The sequence below is a fragment of the Mirounga leonina genome, unplaced genomic scaffold (genome assembly GCF_011800145.1).
Source record: "Mirounga leonina isolate KUSES-001 unplaced genomic scaffold, KU_Mleo_1.0 Mir_447, whole genome shotgun sequence".
In the NCBI taxonomy this organism is placed as follows: Eukaryota; Metazoa; Chordata; class Mammalia; order Carnivora; family Phocidae; genus Mirounga; species Mirounga leonina.
In genome coordinates this window covers 3,602,410-3,618,406 of record NW_023270757.1, presented here as the reverse complement: position 1 = coordinate 3,618,406, position 15,997 = coordinate 3,602,410, and the positions used below count along the sequence as shown (strand labels likewise).

The window sequence follows — 15,997 nt, the reverse complement described above, 5'->3', positions numbered from 1 at the left end:
TCTTAAACACATGGGTTGCACAGCTGCTATATGGTTGTACACTGTCCCATGTGTATTAAGCAAACACAGCCTGCAAAAGGGTTGCATTTTGGAGCATGGAAGTAGCATGGCTGGTTGGAGACCCCAGAAGTGTAGCTGCCAGGATTCTTCCATCTGGCAGCAGTGCCGCTAGGCAGCTCCAAACAGGGCATAAATACCTTTTGCTGAGTACTTTTCCTGGTGCAATAGCCATGAATGCCTAGGCAGAGATAGGGACGGATGGGAAGATAAAGGAACTAATAGAAAGGTGTCTAATTGGAACCACTCTACTGTTCAAGGTGAAAGAATGAACAATAAAGAATGAAAAAACACATCTGAACTCATTTTTGCAAGAAGCTTGACAAATAGTCTTTTAACTTTTATGAAGACCTTTCAATTAAAGAATTGTGAAATTGTACTGAAGCAGTTACTTTAAAAATTTAGCCTTTATATGGATGGCAGAAGGTAACACAAATATAATTTTTAAGGCAAAATAATTGTAATTGTTTTTATTTGATGTAAGTTTATTTCTAGTTTCATTAAAAATTCCCAGAACATTGAACATAAGTCAACATTCCATGGAGAAGGAAGTATTATGCAGCTTGCATGTGTGCATATCTGCATATCGGAGCACAAAATATTGACATGATAATTGCAGTCAAGCCTGAGTGAACAGTGGCCTGTGGGAATTCAGCTGGTGTTGTACCAACTGGATGGCTGCTCAGGACACAGTTTGAAATGCAAGGTGCAAGTTAGCACTTTATTCAGCACAGGCAGGCATCATTTAAAAATCCTTGGGGGCAACCCTGGTGATGTGCAGATGTTAAAACAGTCTGTTCTGAAGTGCTGATATTTTTGAACACTGTAAAAGACTTCTAGATTCTGAGTGAAAAATATTTGCACAGTTATTAAAGACATAAAATACACAATCTTTTCCAACTCTTTTCTGGATGTTTTAGATAATGAATGTTGAGTATATGCAGAAGTATCTGCACATGTAATTAAAAGAAACAGGAAAATCAGTAACCAAATAAAGTCATTTAGTTTCTAACTCTAAAACAAAATGTTTTGAGTTTCAACTTTGTATATTTAGAAACGTTGAGTGGATAAGGATATCTAAAACAAAGAAATATTATTTGGTAATATATTCAGTCTAAGTTGTTACATTATAGTAAATTATTGCTTCTTTTTTTATGGAGTTCATCAATACACCATAATTTACAAATTCAGATTAAGACGCTGTAGCCTAATTCTATTCTTTATTCTAGTGTGGACCTACCTGACTGAACAAGAAAAAAAAAATCTATCAGTTTTCACATGTCAGGTGGAGTCTTCACGCACAAGTTTTGCCTTTTGTGTATGGTTTAAATATCTTTTTGGTATTGAAGTATAAATTATACATAGAAATTCTGGATTATGTAATAAAAATTAAGTTTTGATCTTAAAGCAAAATAGATACCTTAAGTATACTTGGACCTTTAAAATATTTTATAACAGAGATTTTAGGGCCTATTGATTTAATAATGTATTTTTATTAAGAATATTAGAGTTTTTTTCAATAGCTGTTTTTACTCTGGAGTAAATGTATTTGAAAAATATTTGTGTTAAGCTTTTAAGTTTTTCCCTTTTTTTCAAGCTGTCTTACTATATTATTCGTAGATACTATTCTAGTAATTTATTATGCATATTCAAAATAGAAAAATAGTTATGAAACTTCCTGAATAAAAGGATAGATAATTTGATAATGGTATAATTCTCATTTCCCTAAACTTCCATTTTTATCAGTCTTACTGTTGTAGAATCTTAATGTTTACTAGAAATTGAGAAGGCATTTAAATGGAAAGTCATTAATAATAAAATCTACATTTTAATAGATTCTGTGCTCAAATGAAAGAAAACGTTAGTCCAACTAGGTTTATTTTGTGCATTATTATTATCTATCTGTTAATTAAGAATAATCAATGTCAGTAAGTTTTGCTTTTTTATTTTCTTCGTTTTCTACATCAGACCAATATCATTGCCTCATTTATAGTTAAATGTTTCTTTTAGGCACTAATATTTCATTTTTGACATCTCATTAAAAATGGGCTCAAACCCAGAAAATATGATCTTGTCATAGTGTATAATATATGGCATGGTCTATAACACAGTAAAATTTTGTTTCTTAATGATTTAGAATAATTTCTCAGATTTTTGAGTTTAGAAAAATGGCAAAAAGTTAACATGGTAATTCATGTGGCTAAGTACAGCAATGTTAAATGTTTAAATGGGTAGTACTCTTGGGAAAAGTGATTGGAGCTTTAAACTTGTACACATTTGACAGCATCTCTTCACTTCATTTTTCATCCTAAAGAAGTCTGCAAATATTCTTAGCTCACATCATTATTGCACATCAGTGGTTCTAATTAGCTAAACAGGAGTTTGTCTCAGTCATTGATCATCATCAACTTCTTGACAGTGTCTTGTTTTTTTTTTTTAGGAACCTTTTCATTGTCTTATAAATACATAGAGTATATATGAATTGAATTGACCAGATAGGTTGGTGATGTTTTAAACTTGAAACAACTTTTTTTCAGTGTATTATTTTAAATAAAAAATATTGTATTCATATTGTAGTGCTGTTTTCTCTTGGGAGCATTTCCTGTTACGAAAATATTACATATCACATACCACCAGGAGGAGCTGCTGGACAAATCTCTATATAGATTTTGAATTGTGATTTTTTTTTTTTTTCCAAGTTCAAAACTATAACATAATCATCAATTTTGGAGGTTTTTTTGGTTTAAAATACATCATTGAAGTCTATTTTTGAAGTTTATATTTGACTTGAAGTTTATATTTCATTTATGACCTATATTTTCAGTATTATATTACTCAGCTTAATCAGTTATTGTTATTTCAGTGACTCAGACTTTAGTGTGTATCAGCATCACTTGAGGCTTTGTGTCTTAGTTCAGGCTGTTATAACAATACCATAGACTAGGCAGTTAAAAAGCCAAACATCTATTTCTCACATTTCTGGGGGTTAAGAAGTCCAATATCAAGGTGACTGCTGATTCCATTCCTTGTGAGAGCTCTCTTGCAGACAGCTGCCTTCTTGCTATATTTTCACATGATAAAGAGGGAGATCATCTTTCTCATGTCTCTTTGTAGATTCCCTAATCCTAGTCATAAGGGCTCTACCCTCATGACTTCCCAAAGGCCCCACCGCAAAAATCAGCATACTGGGGATTAGGGCTTCAACATATGAATATGAAACATTCAGTACATAGCACCTTGTTATGGTTAAACACAGATTGCTGGGCCCTACTCTAGACTTTCTGCCCTTAGAGAGGGTGGAAGATAGTTCATCTCTAGCAAGTTCCTAGGTGATGCTAATGCTACTTCTCTGATGACCTGTAGTATAGGAACCACTGGGTTAGACTGTGACTGAATTTATATACATATTGTGTCATAGGAAATAACCACCCTGGTACCAAGTTCATTTGAAATCTGTAGTAATGCTTTTGTTTGGGTTTTGTGGCATATAGTCTAGTTTTGTCCTGTCTCATTTAAAAGGACCACCAGAATGTATTTTGACCCCGTGGGGATTTTAGGCTTATTATAAAAGAGTGGATTAGAAAGACTCTATCCCTGTAAATTAAACTAATTCCTGGAAATTTAGACTCATCACATATCCAGAAAGCAACTTACAGGGGGAATTTCTGAGTGTAATTAATGTCTTGCCTGTTACATCCTGGGTCTTTGTCCTTGGGTAAACCCAATCGTGCCCTTCCCTTTGGGATTTGAAGCCATTTCCCCCCAGATACATATACCTTGAATTGATGTAGTACTGTTTTGCAATACTCGTGATTTTGTAGTATCAAATTAAAGGCTCAAGTGATAATTTGAGAGTATATCTTTGTGATAAATGTTGGGGAAGTCCTATCAAGAACCTAAATTTACTTGTGACTCTGCAGGTTGTTATCTGGGGCACTTGCACGAGCTAGCTTCATTTAAGGTCACTTCAGGCTGCTTGGCCAAACCAAGTGGATGCCAAGGCAGCAATCATGAAGTAACTTTAGCTAAACTCTTGACAATCCCCTTGCTTCTTACACCACTGAGTAAATAGAAGCTTTTAGAAGAGAGCTTTTACTTCTTCCCATAACCACATCTACCAAAATATCTGAATCTGTATCCATATTTTCTCTTTTTATTTCTTTGGAAGAACTGTTTATGCTGTCATCTAAGCCGAAACAAACTGTGTACACTAAAGACTCAAGGACCCAAGGATGTCACTCTGCAGTTCTCCCTTCTCTCTCTTGCATCATCAGTATCACTGATTGTCCTGGATCATTCCTGTCAACATACTCACATGCAGTTTTATCTTCAATCTTTTGAGAAAAATCTCTTTTGATCTCACATTTCCCTTGAAGTACTGTTTCATTTCTCTGCTCCTTTTTTCAGCAAAATTCCTCTGAAAAGTAGTCTTTACTATCTCCATTTTTTCCTTTCTCTCTTGATCTCACTCCAGTTAGGCTTGTATATCCACCATTCTCCTAAAACAGCTCTTGTCAAAATCACCAGTGACTTCAGTACTGCTAAATCCCAGTAGGTTCAGTCTTTATCTTCTTTAGCATGTTTGCAGCATTTGCCATGGTTGATTCCTTTCTTCTAGAAATACTTGTTCAATTAACTTTCTGTCTTGATTCTGCTTTTGCGTGAATGTTTACCCTTCGTAGTATCATTGGCTGTTTTTCCCTTATCTTACTAACTTATAAATGGGGCGTACTTCAGGACCCAATTCCTCAGATTTTTCTATCCAAAATCACTCCTTAAGTGTCTCACCTACCCTTTGGTCTTAAATATATTTGGATGATGCCTAAAGTTTTATCTTCAGCCTTGACTACTTGACTGATTCCAGACTTGTTTATCCAACCATGTCTTGGTTGTTGATTAGACATCTCAAATTTAACATGTCCAAATCCCAAAATTTAATGTTTCTCACTCTCTTCGTCTAGATCTCAGATAATGTCTACTCCATCCTTCCAGTTAGTCAGACAAAAGCCTTGGAAACATTCTTCTCTCTTTCTTTTATATCTCTTATCTACTGCATTAAGAAATCCTGTTAGCTCTACCTACAAAATATCAAGAATTTTATCACTTTCTCAGTTACCACCAACATTACCTATCTTGTCCAGTTCATATTTAGTTCTCACCCGAAGTATTTTAGTTGCCTCCTAACTGTTGTCTCTGCTTACACTTTTGATTTCTAGAGTCTCTCCTCAGCCCATGACACTCATGAAATATTAATTTGTATTACTTCTCTACTCAAAACTATCCTCTGTCCTCCCATTTTACTTAGAGTCAGATCCAATATATGTCATAAAAGGCCATATATTACTTTATTTCCAGTGACCATTCTGTCCTCAGCCACCATTCTCCCCTTGTATGGACGCTACTATTTTACTGTTCTTTGGATACACCAATTTTGCTCTTGCCTCAGTGTCTTTGCACTTGCTACTGGTCCCAAGGCCTGGAAAACTCTTCCCTGAAATCTCTATGACTTTTCCTTCCTTCCTTTAGGTTTCTGCTTACATAGTATCTTCAAGGACATTCATTTTTAAATTATCCTATATAAAATAGCAACAACCTTCCTTTTGCTTCCCAGTTGTCCAAGACGAGAAATTCCTTTCTGCATTACCCTCGTTTATTGTTATTATACTTATAGCCAGTTGACATATTATGTATTCACTTAATATCATTTATTTTCAGAATCCGTGAGCTAGAATGTTAATTCCATCAAGGCAGCACTTGGTTTGTTTTGTTTGCTACAGTTGCCTAGACCCTAGGATTATGCCTGTCATACAAATGCTTATTGAGTAAATGATGGATTAATATGTAGATGTGGCGTGTTTGTTTTTTAGGAATTTGCTCTAGTAGGTATTCTTTCAATCTGAGGATTCCATTTAATTCTAAAATATTCTCAGCAGTTACCTCCTAAAAATATTTCTTTATCTTTCATCCCATTATCTACTGCTGGAACTCTTTAGGCATATGTTGGGAGTTCCAAGTGAAATCTACATGTCTTAACTGTGTTTTCATATTTTTAATCTCATTTCTCTATGTAGTGTTCTGGATGAATATCTCATTGTTATCATCCATTTCACTTATTCTCTTTTTACATCTAGTTTTGAGCTAAGCCCATTGAATTGTTTTTTAATTCAGGGATTATAAACCTTTTCAAGGTTTTCAATAGATTATTTTTTAGATCTACTTGTTGTTTATTTATTGTTTTTGTTTTTAATTTTAGTCATTCTTTTAGGTCATAAAAGATCCTTATTTATTTTAAAGTCTTCTTCAGTGTATTCTGTTATTTTCATTTTGTCTAGAGTAATTGCTTCTTTGAATTATTGAGTTAGTGTGTGCATGTGTTGTGTGTGTTTTCTTCTTGTGTTTTGAATTTTTTATTTCTGGTCAAATCTTGAATAAGAGGGTTGCTGTTACTGTTCTCTTTTTCATTTCTCAACCACCCTTCCTTATCCAATGCCTTTTTTTTCTCTAGAAATTTTGTGCATGCCACTAAATTGTCACCCTCACCCCATCCTGAAATAGGTTTTAATATTGGTAGCTTGGGGCTCTTAGCCAACAGTGACACAGAGGATTTGTTGTATTTAGTACCTGAGCTATGGAGTGTTTTGGCTCAGCGCCTGATTAGGATGCTGTCTATAAACATTTGCCTTTCTAAATTTTCATATAATCCTTAGTTCCAGGCAAGGGTGGGGAGAGTCTCTGGTTTCAAACAGTGAGTGTAGCTATCCTTCTACATATTCAGCAGGACACTTTTTCCCAATTATCCCTAGGCACCAAGCTCTTCTTCACCTTAGCCTGCATTGAGATCTGGGCAGTATACAACAGCTTCATCCTTGTTTATAGCATTGTATTTCTGTTTAGTTTGTAATCCTTAGAGATTTGGCTGTGTCTCCTTAATTTTTTTCTATTATGATTTTCTATTAATATTATAAATTGAGAGAATAGGGAAGAGCCTCAAAGTGTGAACTTACTATGCTAACTTATTGGAAAAGTCTAACTTAAGTTTTTAAAATGTAGCAGTACACCATCTGAACTTACCTCTTAGAACCAGTGATGTGCTTTTCTGATTGGTGTCTCTTCATTCTGATAATTCTTTTGTGCCTTCTAAGGCCCTTTTGTTCATTTTACTGTTTCCCAAATGAGGGTTCTTTCTTCTTCCTTACCTACTTTGGATTCATTAGTGATTTAGGTATAGATTTCTGTTTACCTGTTTTTAGACGAGATTGGGCGCATTCAGGTGGTATGGCTGTATACTGTTCACCTATTTTTAAAGTTTTTTAAAAATAGAAATAAATGTCCAATAAATTTCTATTTCATTTTTAAAAACGTTGGTTATTATGAAATCTCTAGCTCTTTTCTGAGTCTTTTACTTCAAAAGTGATATTTTATTCTTAATTGTCTGCATAAAATGTTTATGTTAAGAACATATGATTAACATAACATAATAAAATAAAATTTAAAAACACACAGAAAAAGAACATTGTCTTATTTATTATTTTAAATTGATATAGTGGTTATTGCAATCAATATTAAACATGTTTTAAGTATTATTTTTTTATCGTGCATCTAAATCTGGAAACTAAACTGTTGTTTTGGTATGAAGTTGTCTTAGTTGTCAGTAGTTTGTAAGTTGTTGTCACCTGCCATATGGTTTCTGATTACTTCTGTAAGGGCTGTCAACCCCAGATAATTTAATTTTCTGTATTTTATAAAGTGATACTCATTTTCAGGATGTGAAAATTTAAAGGATTAGCTACCAATTTTGACTAATAAACTCTATATTTTTCTTTCTAGAGAAAAACAGAAATCTGAAGCTAAAGACAGAAAAGTTTTAGAAATCCTGCAAGTCAAGGATGCTAAAATACAAGAATTGGAACAGGTTGGTGTTGTACAGGAAATACTAAAAATTAATATATTATTTTAGGTAGTAGATCTTTACAATTATTTAAAAATTTTTTTGCAACAATGTTAAGAATATCAGGATCATTATATCAAATCATTACTATTTTGAAACTACGATAGTCAGAGTATTCTTCACTATTGTACTTTGCTTATAGCCTATTGTTTTTTGAATTAATAGGCTATGCCATATATACTTTAAAACTCTTAAGATAGTGTTATGGTTTTATAGTAGTATCTAGCAATTATTTATTGTTTTATTGAATTTTATCTTTTATTATTAGCAGTTACCATTTTATTACTAGCACTATCGTTGAAACTTGTAAAATTTTCAGACGGCTTCATTTATAAAAAAGATTACCAAATAACTGGGATGATTCTATTTGATCTCTTGAAAACCTGTACTTTCGATTCATACAATCCCATGTTTTATGCACAATCAGTAAATTATTCAATTATATATATAACAAGAGTACATATAATTATATAATCAGTATATTATCACTGCAACAATCCATGTGATCAGCGCTTCCCAGAGCTCTTTTCAAAGTATAAACATCTCAAAAATGAAGGAGAAAGAAATTTATTGCAATAATGAACTATATTGTGATAAAATATTTAAATTCGTTTTGTACCCAATTGCTCATTATGTGCTGAATTGCCTATAATTTTTCTGGCGTAAATGGAGCCTCTTTTTGGAGACTTTGCTCTTTGACTTTTAATCTGTTTCCTTCCTAGCCAATTAAAGTTTTGGGAGAACTTTGATCTAAGTTTGGTTACTGTTAAAAGTTATTTTACAAAACACTTAAGGTAGAAGTTAATTTAGAAAAGATTCAATTTTATTTTTATGTTCTCTACATCCATATAATGACTTTCTAAAATGGAATATAAACTCCTATGTGACATATAAGTTTGAAGTTTATACATTCTCCAATGTTGTGTTTTCCTTATAGGAAATACCATAATTGATAGTATAATGATAAAATTTTAGAAATAACATTTTAGTCAGTTTGCTCTGGGGGAAAAAAAAACAGTTGTATTTGCTACCTGAATATCAAAAAAGAGCAAAATGAATCCTAAGATGGATAAATAATGTTATGTGCCTACTCTATTAATTAAGCGAGCCTAAGCTGCCTAATAGATACAACCTTGTGACTTAAAAGTGGCAAATGCCATTTGTACTCATACTTCATTGAGGAAAACTAGCCATATTGGCCACCGCAAGATTCAGGAAGTTTGGGAAAATGTAAATCTAGGCTGAGCAATCTATCCAGTTACAACTCTATTCTATAGAGGAGAATGGATTTTGCCACCCTTTGATATTCTTTGGTTTTAAGTTTGCAGTGCTTTAGGAAATGCTCAGGTTACCAGATCTAGATAGCTAGCTATAGCATACCATTTTTTAAAATGTTGACTCTTAAAAATGACAATATATTTCCCCTTTTCTTGCTAAATTCTTTTTCTACTTCCTCTTCCCTATTTAATTGTTTACCTTTTTGAGCAGAATCACTTAGCTCGTGGATAAAATATTAAATTTCCTTAAGGGAAATTATTTGTTTTTTAGGGGCCCTAATTTCTTAGCCTAAATCATTTACATTTTTGTTCAATGATGGTTATAACGTTCTACAAGGTATAATATGTTAAATGTATATACTATTCTGTGATGGTACTATGGAAAATTTAGAGTTATAATTTTTGCCTTTAATGATTTTTAAATCCCTTTGAGGAGTAGGGTGGGGCTAAAAGTAAGGTGCAAGTAATCATATTCTCCTACACGATATTTCAGATTGAGAGGATGGGGAACCTCATGTAACCATTCACATTTGTATCCCTGACACCCAATATTTCCATATTGCCTGGCATATAATGGATTCTCAATATTGTTGAATGAGTAACATATTATTATTATTATTTTATTGAAGTATAATTGACACAGTATCCTATTAATTTCAGGTATATATCATAGTGATTTAATATTTTTATACATTATGAAATGATCCCCATAGGAAGTCTAGTTACCATCTCTCATCACATGAAATTATTGTAGTATTAAAGACTTTTTCCTATGCTGCACATTACATCCCCATGACTTACTTATTTCATAATGGGAAGTTTGAACCTCTTAATTCCCTTCACCTATTTCACCCACACCCCACTTCCCTCCCTTTCAGCAGCCACCAGTGTGTTCTCTGTATTTATGAATCTGTTTGTGTTTTTGTTTGTTCCTTTGTTTTTTAGCTTCCATATGTAAATGAAATGGTATAGTGTTTGTCATTTTTTGTATGACTTATTTCATTTAGTGTAATACCCTCTAGGTCCATCCATGTCACAAATGGCAAGATCTCATTCTTTTCTAACACTGAGTAATATTCCATTGTATATATACCACATCATCTTCTTAATCCATTATCTCGCTATGGAAGCTTAGGTTGCTTTAATAGCTTGGCTTTTTTTTTTTTAAAGATTTTATTTATTTGACAGAGAGAGATGGCGAGAGCAGGAACACAAGCAGGGGGAGTGGGAGAGGGAGAAGCAGGCTTCCCGCTGAGCAGGGAGCCCGATGTGGGACTCGATCCCGGGACTCCGGGATCATGACCTGAGCCAAAGGCAGATGCTTAATGACTGAGCCACCCAGGCGCCCTAGCTTGGCTATTTTTAATAATGGTGCAATAAACTCAGTGGTTCATATATCTTTTCAAATTAGTGTTTTCATTTTTGGGGGACAAATATCCAATAGTGAAATTACTGGATCATGTGGTATTTCTATTTTTAACTTTTTGAGGAAACTCCATACTGTTTCCCACAGTGGCTGCACCAAATTACATTCCCAACAGTGCATGAGTGTTCCCTTTTCTTCACATCCTTACCAGCACTTGTTATTTTTTATCTTGTTGATACTAGCCATTCTGACAGGTGTAAGATGATATCTCAGTGTGGTTTTGATTTGGATTTCCCTGATGATCGGTGATGTTGAGCATTTTTTCATGTGTCTGTTGGCCATCTGTATGTCTTCTTTGGAAAACTGTTTGTTTGTGTCTTCTATCCATTTTTAATTGGATTATTTGTGTTTTTTGGGGGTTGTGTTGTATAAGTTCTTTATATATTTTGAATACTGACTCTCTATCAGATATGTCATTTGCAAATATCTTCTCCCATTCAGTAAGTTGCCTTTAGTTTTGTTGATGGTTTCCTTTGCTGTGCAAGGCTTTTTATTTTGATGTTTTCCCAATAGTTTATTTTTGCTTTTGTTTCCCTTGCCTCAGGAGACATCTAGAAAAATGTTGCTACGGCTGATGTCAGAGAAATTACTGCCTATGTTGTCTTCTAGGACTTTTATGGTTTCAGGTCTCACACTTAAGTCTTGAATCCATTTTGAGGTTATTTTTGTGTATAATATAAGAAAGTGGTCCAATTTCATTCTTTTGCATGTAGCTGGCCAGTTTTCCCAACACCCATTTATTGAAGAGACTTTTTCTCATTGTATATTCTTGTCTCCTCTATCACATTAATTAATTGACAACATAATTGTGGGATTATTTCTGGGCTTTCTTTTCTGTTCCTCTGATGAATGTGTTTATTTTTGGGTCAGTACCTTACTGTTTTGATTACTGTAGCTTTGTAATATAATGTGAAGTCTGGAATTGTGATACCTCCAGTGTTGTTTTTCTTTTTCAGGATTGCTCTGGCTTCTCAAGGTCTTTTGCGATTCCATACAAATTTTAGGATTGTTTTCTAGTTCTGTGAAAAGTGCTGTTGGTATTTTGATAAGGATTGCATTAAATGTATAATTTACTTTGGGTAGTATAGACATTTTAACAATAAGTGTTCTTCCAATCTGTGAGCATGGAATGTCTTTCCATTTCGTGATGCTGTCTTTCATCAATGTTTTATAGTTTTCAGAGAATGAGTCTTTCACTTTTTTGGTTAAGTTTATTCCTTGGTATCTTTATCAGTTTTTATCATAGTTTGTGTGTGTGTGTGTGTGTGTGTGTGTGTGGAGTCTTTTAGATTTTCTGTATATAGTATCATGTCATCTGCAAATAGTGAAAAGTTTACTTCTTCCTTACCAAGTTAGATGCCTTTTATTTCTTTTTGTTGTCTGATTGCTGTGGTTAGGACTTCCAGTATTATGTTGAATAAAAGTGGTTAGAGTGGACATCCTTATCTTTTTCCTGATCTTAGAGAAACAGGTCTTAGTTTTTCACCACTGAGTATGATGTTAGCTGTGAATTTTCATATATGGCCTTTATTATATTGAGGTATGTTTGCCCAAAACCTACTTGTTGAGGGTTATTTTGAATGGATGTTGTACTGTCAAATGGTTTTTCTGCATCTATTCAAATGATCATATGGTTTTGATCCTTTCTTTTCTTGATGTGTTGTATCATGTTCATTGATTTCTGAATAGTGAACTACCCCCTTGCATCACAGGAATAAATTTCACTTGATCATGGTGAATGTTTTTTTTAATGTATTGTTGGATTCGGTTTGCTAATATTTTGTTGAGGATTTTTGCATCTGTGTTCATCAGAGATAGTGGTCTGTAGTTCTCTTCTTTGTAGTGTGTATCTGGTTTTGGTATCATGGTAATGCTGTTCTCCTAGAATGAATTTGGAACCTTTCCTTCCTCTTCTATTTTTTGGAATAGTTTGAAAATAGATATTAACTCTTCTTGAAATGTTTGGTAGAATGCACCTGTGAAACTGCCAGGTCCTGGACTTTGTTTGTTGGGAGTTTTCTGATTCACTTTCCTTGCTGTTAATTGATCTATTTTCTATTTCTTCCTGATTCAGTTTTGGGAGGTTATATGTTCCTAGGATTTATCCACTTCTTTTAGGTTGTCCAATTTGTTGGCATATAATTCTTCATTGTATTCTCTTAAAATCCTTTGTATTACTGTGGTGTCAGTTGTTATTCCTCTTTTTAATTTTTATTTTTTTAAATTTTTTTATTGTTATGTTAATCACCATACATTACATCACTAGTTTTTCATGTAGTGTTCTATGATTCATTGTTTGTGCATAAAACCCAGTGCTCCATGCAGAACATGCCTTCTTTAATACCCATCACCAGGCTAACCCATCCTCCCACCCCCCTCCCCTCTAGAACCTTCAGTTTTTCAGAGTCCATCATCTCTTATGGTTTGTCTTCCCTTCCGATTATCCCCCTTCATTCTTCCCCTCCTGCTATCTTTTTTTTTTCTTAACATATATTTCATTATTTCTTTCAGAGGTACAGATCTGTGATTCAACAGTCTTGCACAATTCACAGTGCTCACCATAGCACATACCCTCCCCAGTGTCTATCACCCAGCCACCCCATCCCTCCCACCCCCACCCCCACTCCAGAAACCCTCAGTTTGTTTCCTGAGATTAAGAATTCCACATATCAGTGAGGTCATGTGACACATGTCTTTCTCTGATTGACTTATTTCGCTTTGCATAACACCCTGCAGTTCCATTCACGTCATAGCAAATGGCAAGATCTCATTCCTTTTGATGGCTGCATAATATTCCATTGTGTATATATATATATATATATATATATACACACACACACATACCACATCTTCTTTATCCATTCATGTGTTGATGGACATCTTGGCTCTTTCCACAGTTTGGCTATTGTGGACATTGCTGCTATAAACATCGGGGTGCACGTACCCCTTCGGATCCCTACATTTGTATCTTTGGGGTAAATACCCAGTAGTGCAATTGCTGGATCATATGGTAGCTCTATTTTCAACTTTTTGAAGAACCTCCATACTGTTTTCCAGAGTGGCTGCACCAGCTTGCGTTCCCACCAACAGTGTAGGAGGGTTCCCCTTGCTCCGCATCCCCGCCAACATCTGTCGTTTCCTGACTTGTTAATTTTAGCCATTCTGACTGGTGTGAGGTGGTATCTCATTGAGGTTTTGATTTGGATTTCCCTGATGCCGAGCAATGTGGAGCACTTTTTCATGTGTCTGTTGGCCATTTGCATGTCTTTGGAAAAGTGTCTGTTCATGTCTTCTGCCCATTTCTTGATTGGATTCTTTGTTCTTTGGGTGTTGAGTTTGATAAGTTCTTTATAGATTTTGGATACTAGCCCTTTATCTGATATGTCATTTGCAAATATCTTCTCCCATTCTGTCGGTTGTCTTTTGGTTTTGTTGACTGTTTCTTTTGCTGTGCAAAAGCTTTTTATCTTGATGAAGTTCCAATAGTTCCTTTTTGCCCTTGCCTCCCTTGCCTTTGGCGATGTTTCTAGGAAGAAGTTGCTGCAGCTGAGGTAGAAGAGGTTGTTGCCTGTATTCTCCTTTAGGATTTTGATGGACTCCTGTCTCACATTTAGGTCTTTCAACCATTTTGAGACTATTTTTGTGTGTGGTGTAAGGAAATGGTCCGGTTTCATTCTTCTGCATATGGCTGTCCAGTTTTCCCAACACCATTTGTTGAAGAGACTTTTTTCCATTGGACATTCTTTCCTGCTTTGTCAAAGATGAGTTGACCATAGACTTGAGGGTCCATTTCTGGGCTCTCTATTCTGTTCCATTGATCTATGTGTCTGTTTTTGTGCCAGTACCATACTGTCTTGATGATGACAGCTTTGTAATAGAGCTGGAAGTCCAGAATTGTGATGCCAACAACTTTGCTTTTTTTTCAATATTCCTCTGGCTATGCGGGGTCTTTTCTGGTTCCATACAAATTTTAGGATTATTTGTTCCATTTCTTTGAAAAAAGTGGATGGTATTTTGATGGGGATTGCATTGAATGTGTAGATTGCTCTAGGTAGCATTGACATCTTCACAATATTTGTTCTTCCAATCCATGAGCATGGAGTGTTTTCCATTTCTTGTGTCTTCCTCAATTTCTTTCATTGAGTATTTTATAGTTTTCTGAGTACAGATCCTTTGCCTCTTTGGTTAGATTTATTCCTAGGTATCTTATGGTTTTGGGTGCAGTTGTAAATGGGATTGAGTCCTTAATTTCTCTTTCTTCTGTTTTGTTGGTGTATAGAAATGCCACTGATTTCCGTGCATTGATTTTATATCCTGCCACTTGACTGAATTCCTGTATGAGTTCTAGCAGTTTTGGGGTGGAGTCTTTTGGGTTTTCCACATAAAGTATTATTTCATCTGCAGAGTGAGAGTTTGACTTCTTCTTTGCCAATTGGGATGTCTTTGATTTCTTTTTGTTGTCTGATTGCTGTGGCTAGGACTTCTAATACTATGTTGAATAGCAGTGGTGATAGTGGACATCCCTGCCGCATTCCTGACCTTAGGGGGAAAGCTCTCAGTTTTTCCCCATTGAGAATGATATTCGCTGTAGGTTTTTCATAGATGGCTTTTATGATATTGAAGTATGTACCCTCTATGCCTATACTCTGAAGAGTTTTGATCAAGAAAGGATGCTGTACTTTGTCAAATGCTTTTTCTGCATCTCTTGAGAAGATCATATGATTCTTGTTCTTTCTTTTGTTAATGTGTTGTGTCACGTTGATCAGTTTGCGGATGTTGAACCAACCTTGCAGCCCAGGGATAAATCCCACTTGGTTGTGGTGAATAATCCTTTTAATGTACTGTTGGATCCTATTGGCTAGTATTTTGGTGAGAATTTTTGCATCCATGTTCATCAAGGATATTGGTCTGTAATTCTCCTTTTTGAAGGGGTCTTTGTCTGGTTTTGGGATCAAGGTAATGGTGGCCTCCTAAAACGAGTTTGGAAGTTTTCCTTCCATTTTTAAATTTGGAACAGTTTCAGAAGAATACGTATTAATTCTTCTTGAAATGTTCGGTAGAATTCCCCTGGGAAGCCATCTGGCCCTGGGCTCTTGTTTGTTGGGAGATTTTTGATGACTGCTTCAATTTCCTTAGTGGTTATAGGTCTGTTCAGGTTTTCTGTTTCTTCCTGGTTCAGTTTTGGAAGTTGATACATTTCTAGGAATGCATCCATTTCTTCCAGGTTATCTAATTTGCTGGCATTGAGTTGCTCATAATATGTTCTTATAATTGTTTGTATTTCTTTGG

The 15,997-nt window shown here is 34.7% G+C and overlaps 1 protein-coding gene across 1 annotated transcript in view; it reads left to right on the top strand.

Moving 5' to 3' along the window:
- CNTLN (centlein) overlaps positions 1–15,997 on the top strand; it is a 262,849-nt gene that overhangs the window by 63,336 nt on the left and 183,516 nt on the right. The window contains exon 3 of the mRNA XM_034987908.1: positions 7,885–8,008. Coding sequence (XP_034843799.1) covers positions 7,885–8,008 — 124 coding nt within the window. The remainder of the gene's footprint in view (positions 1–7,884; positions 8,009–15,997) is intronic.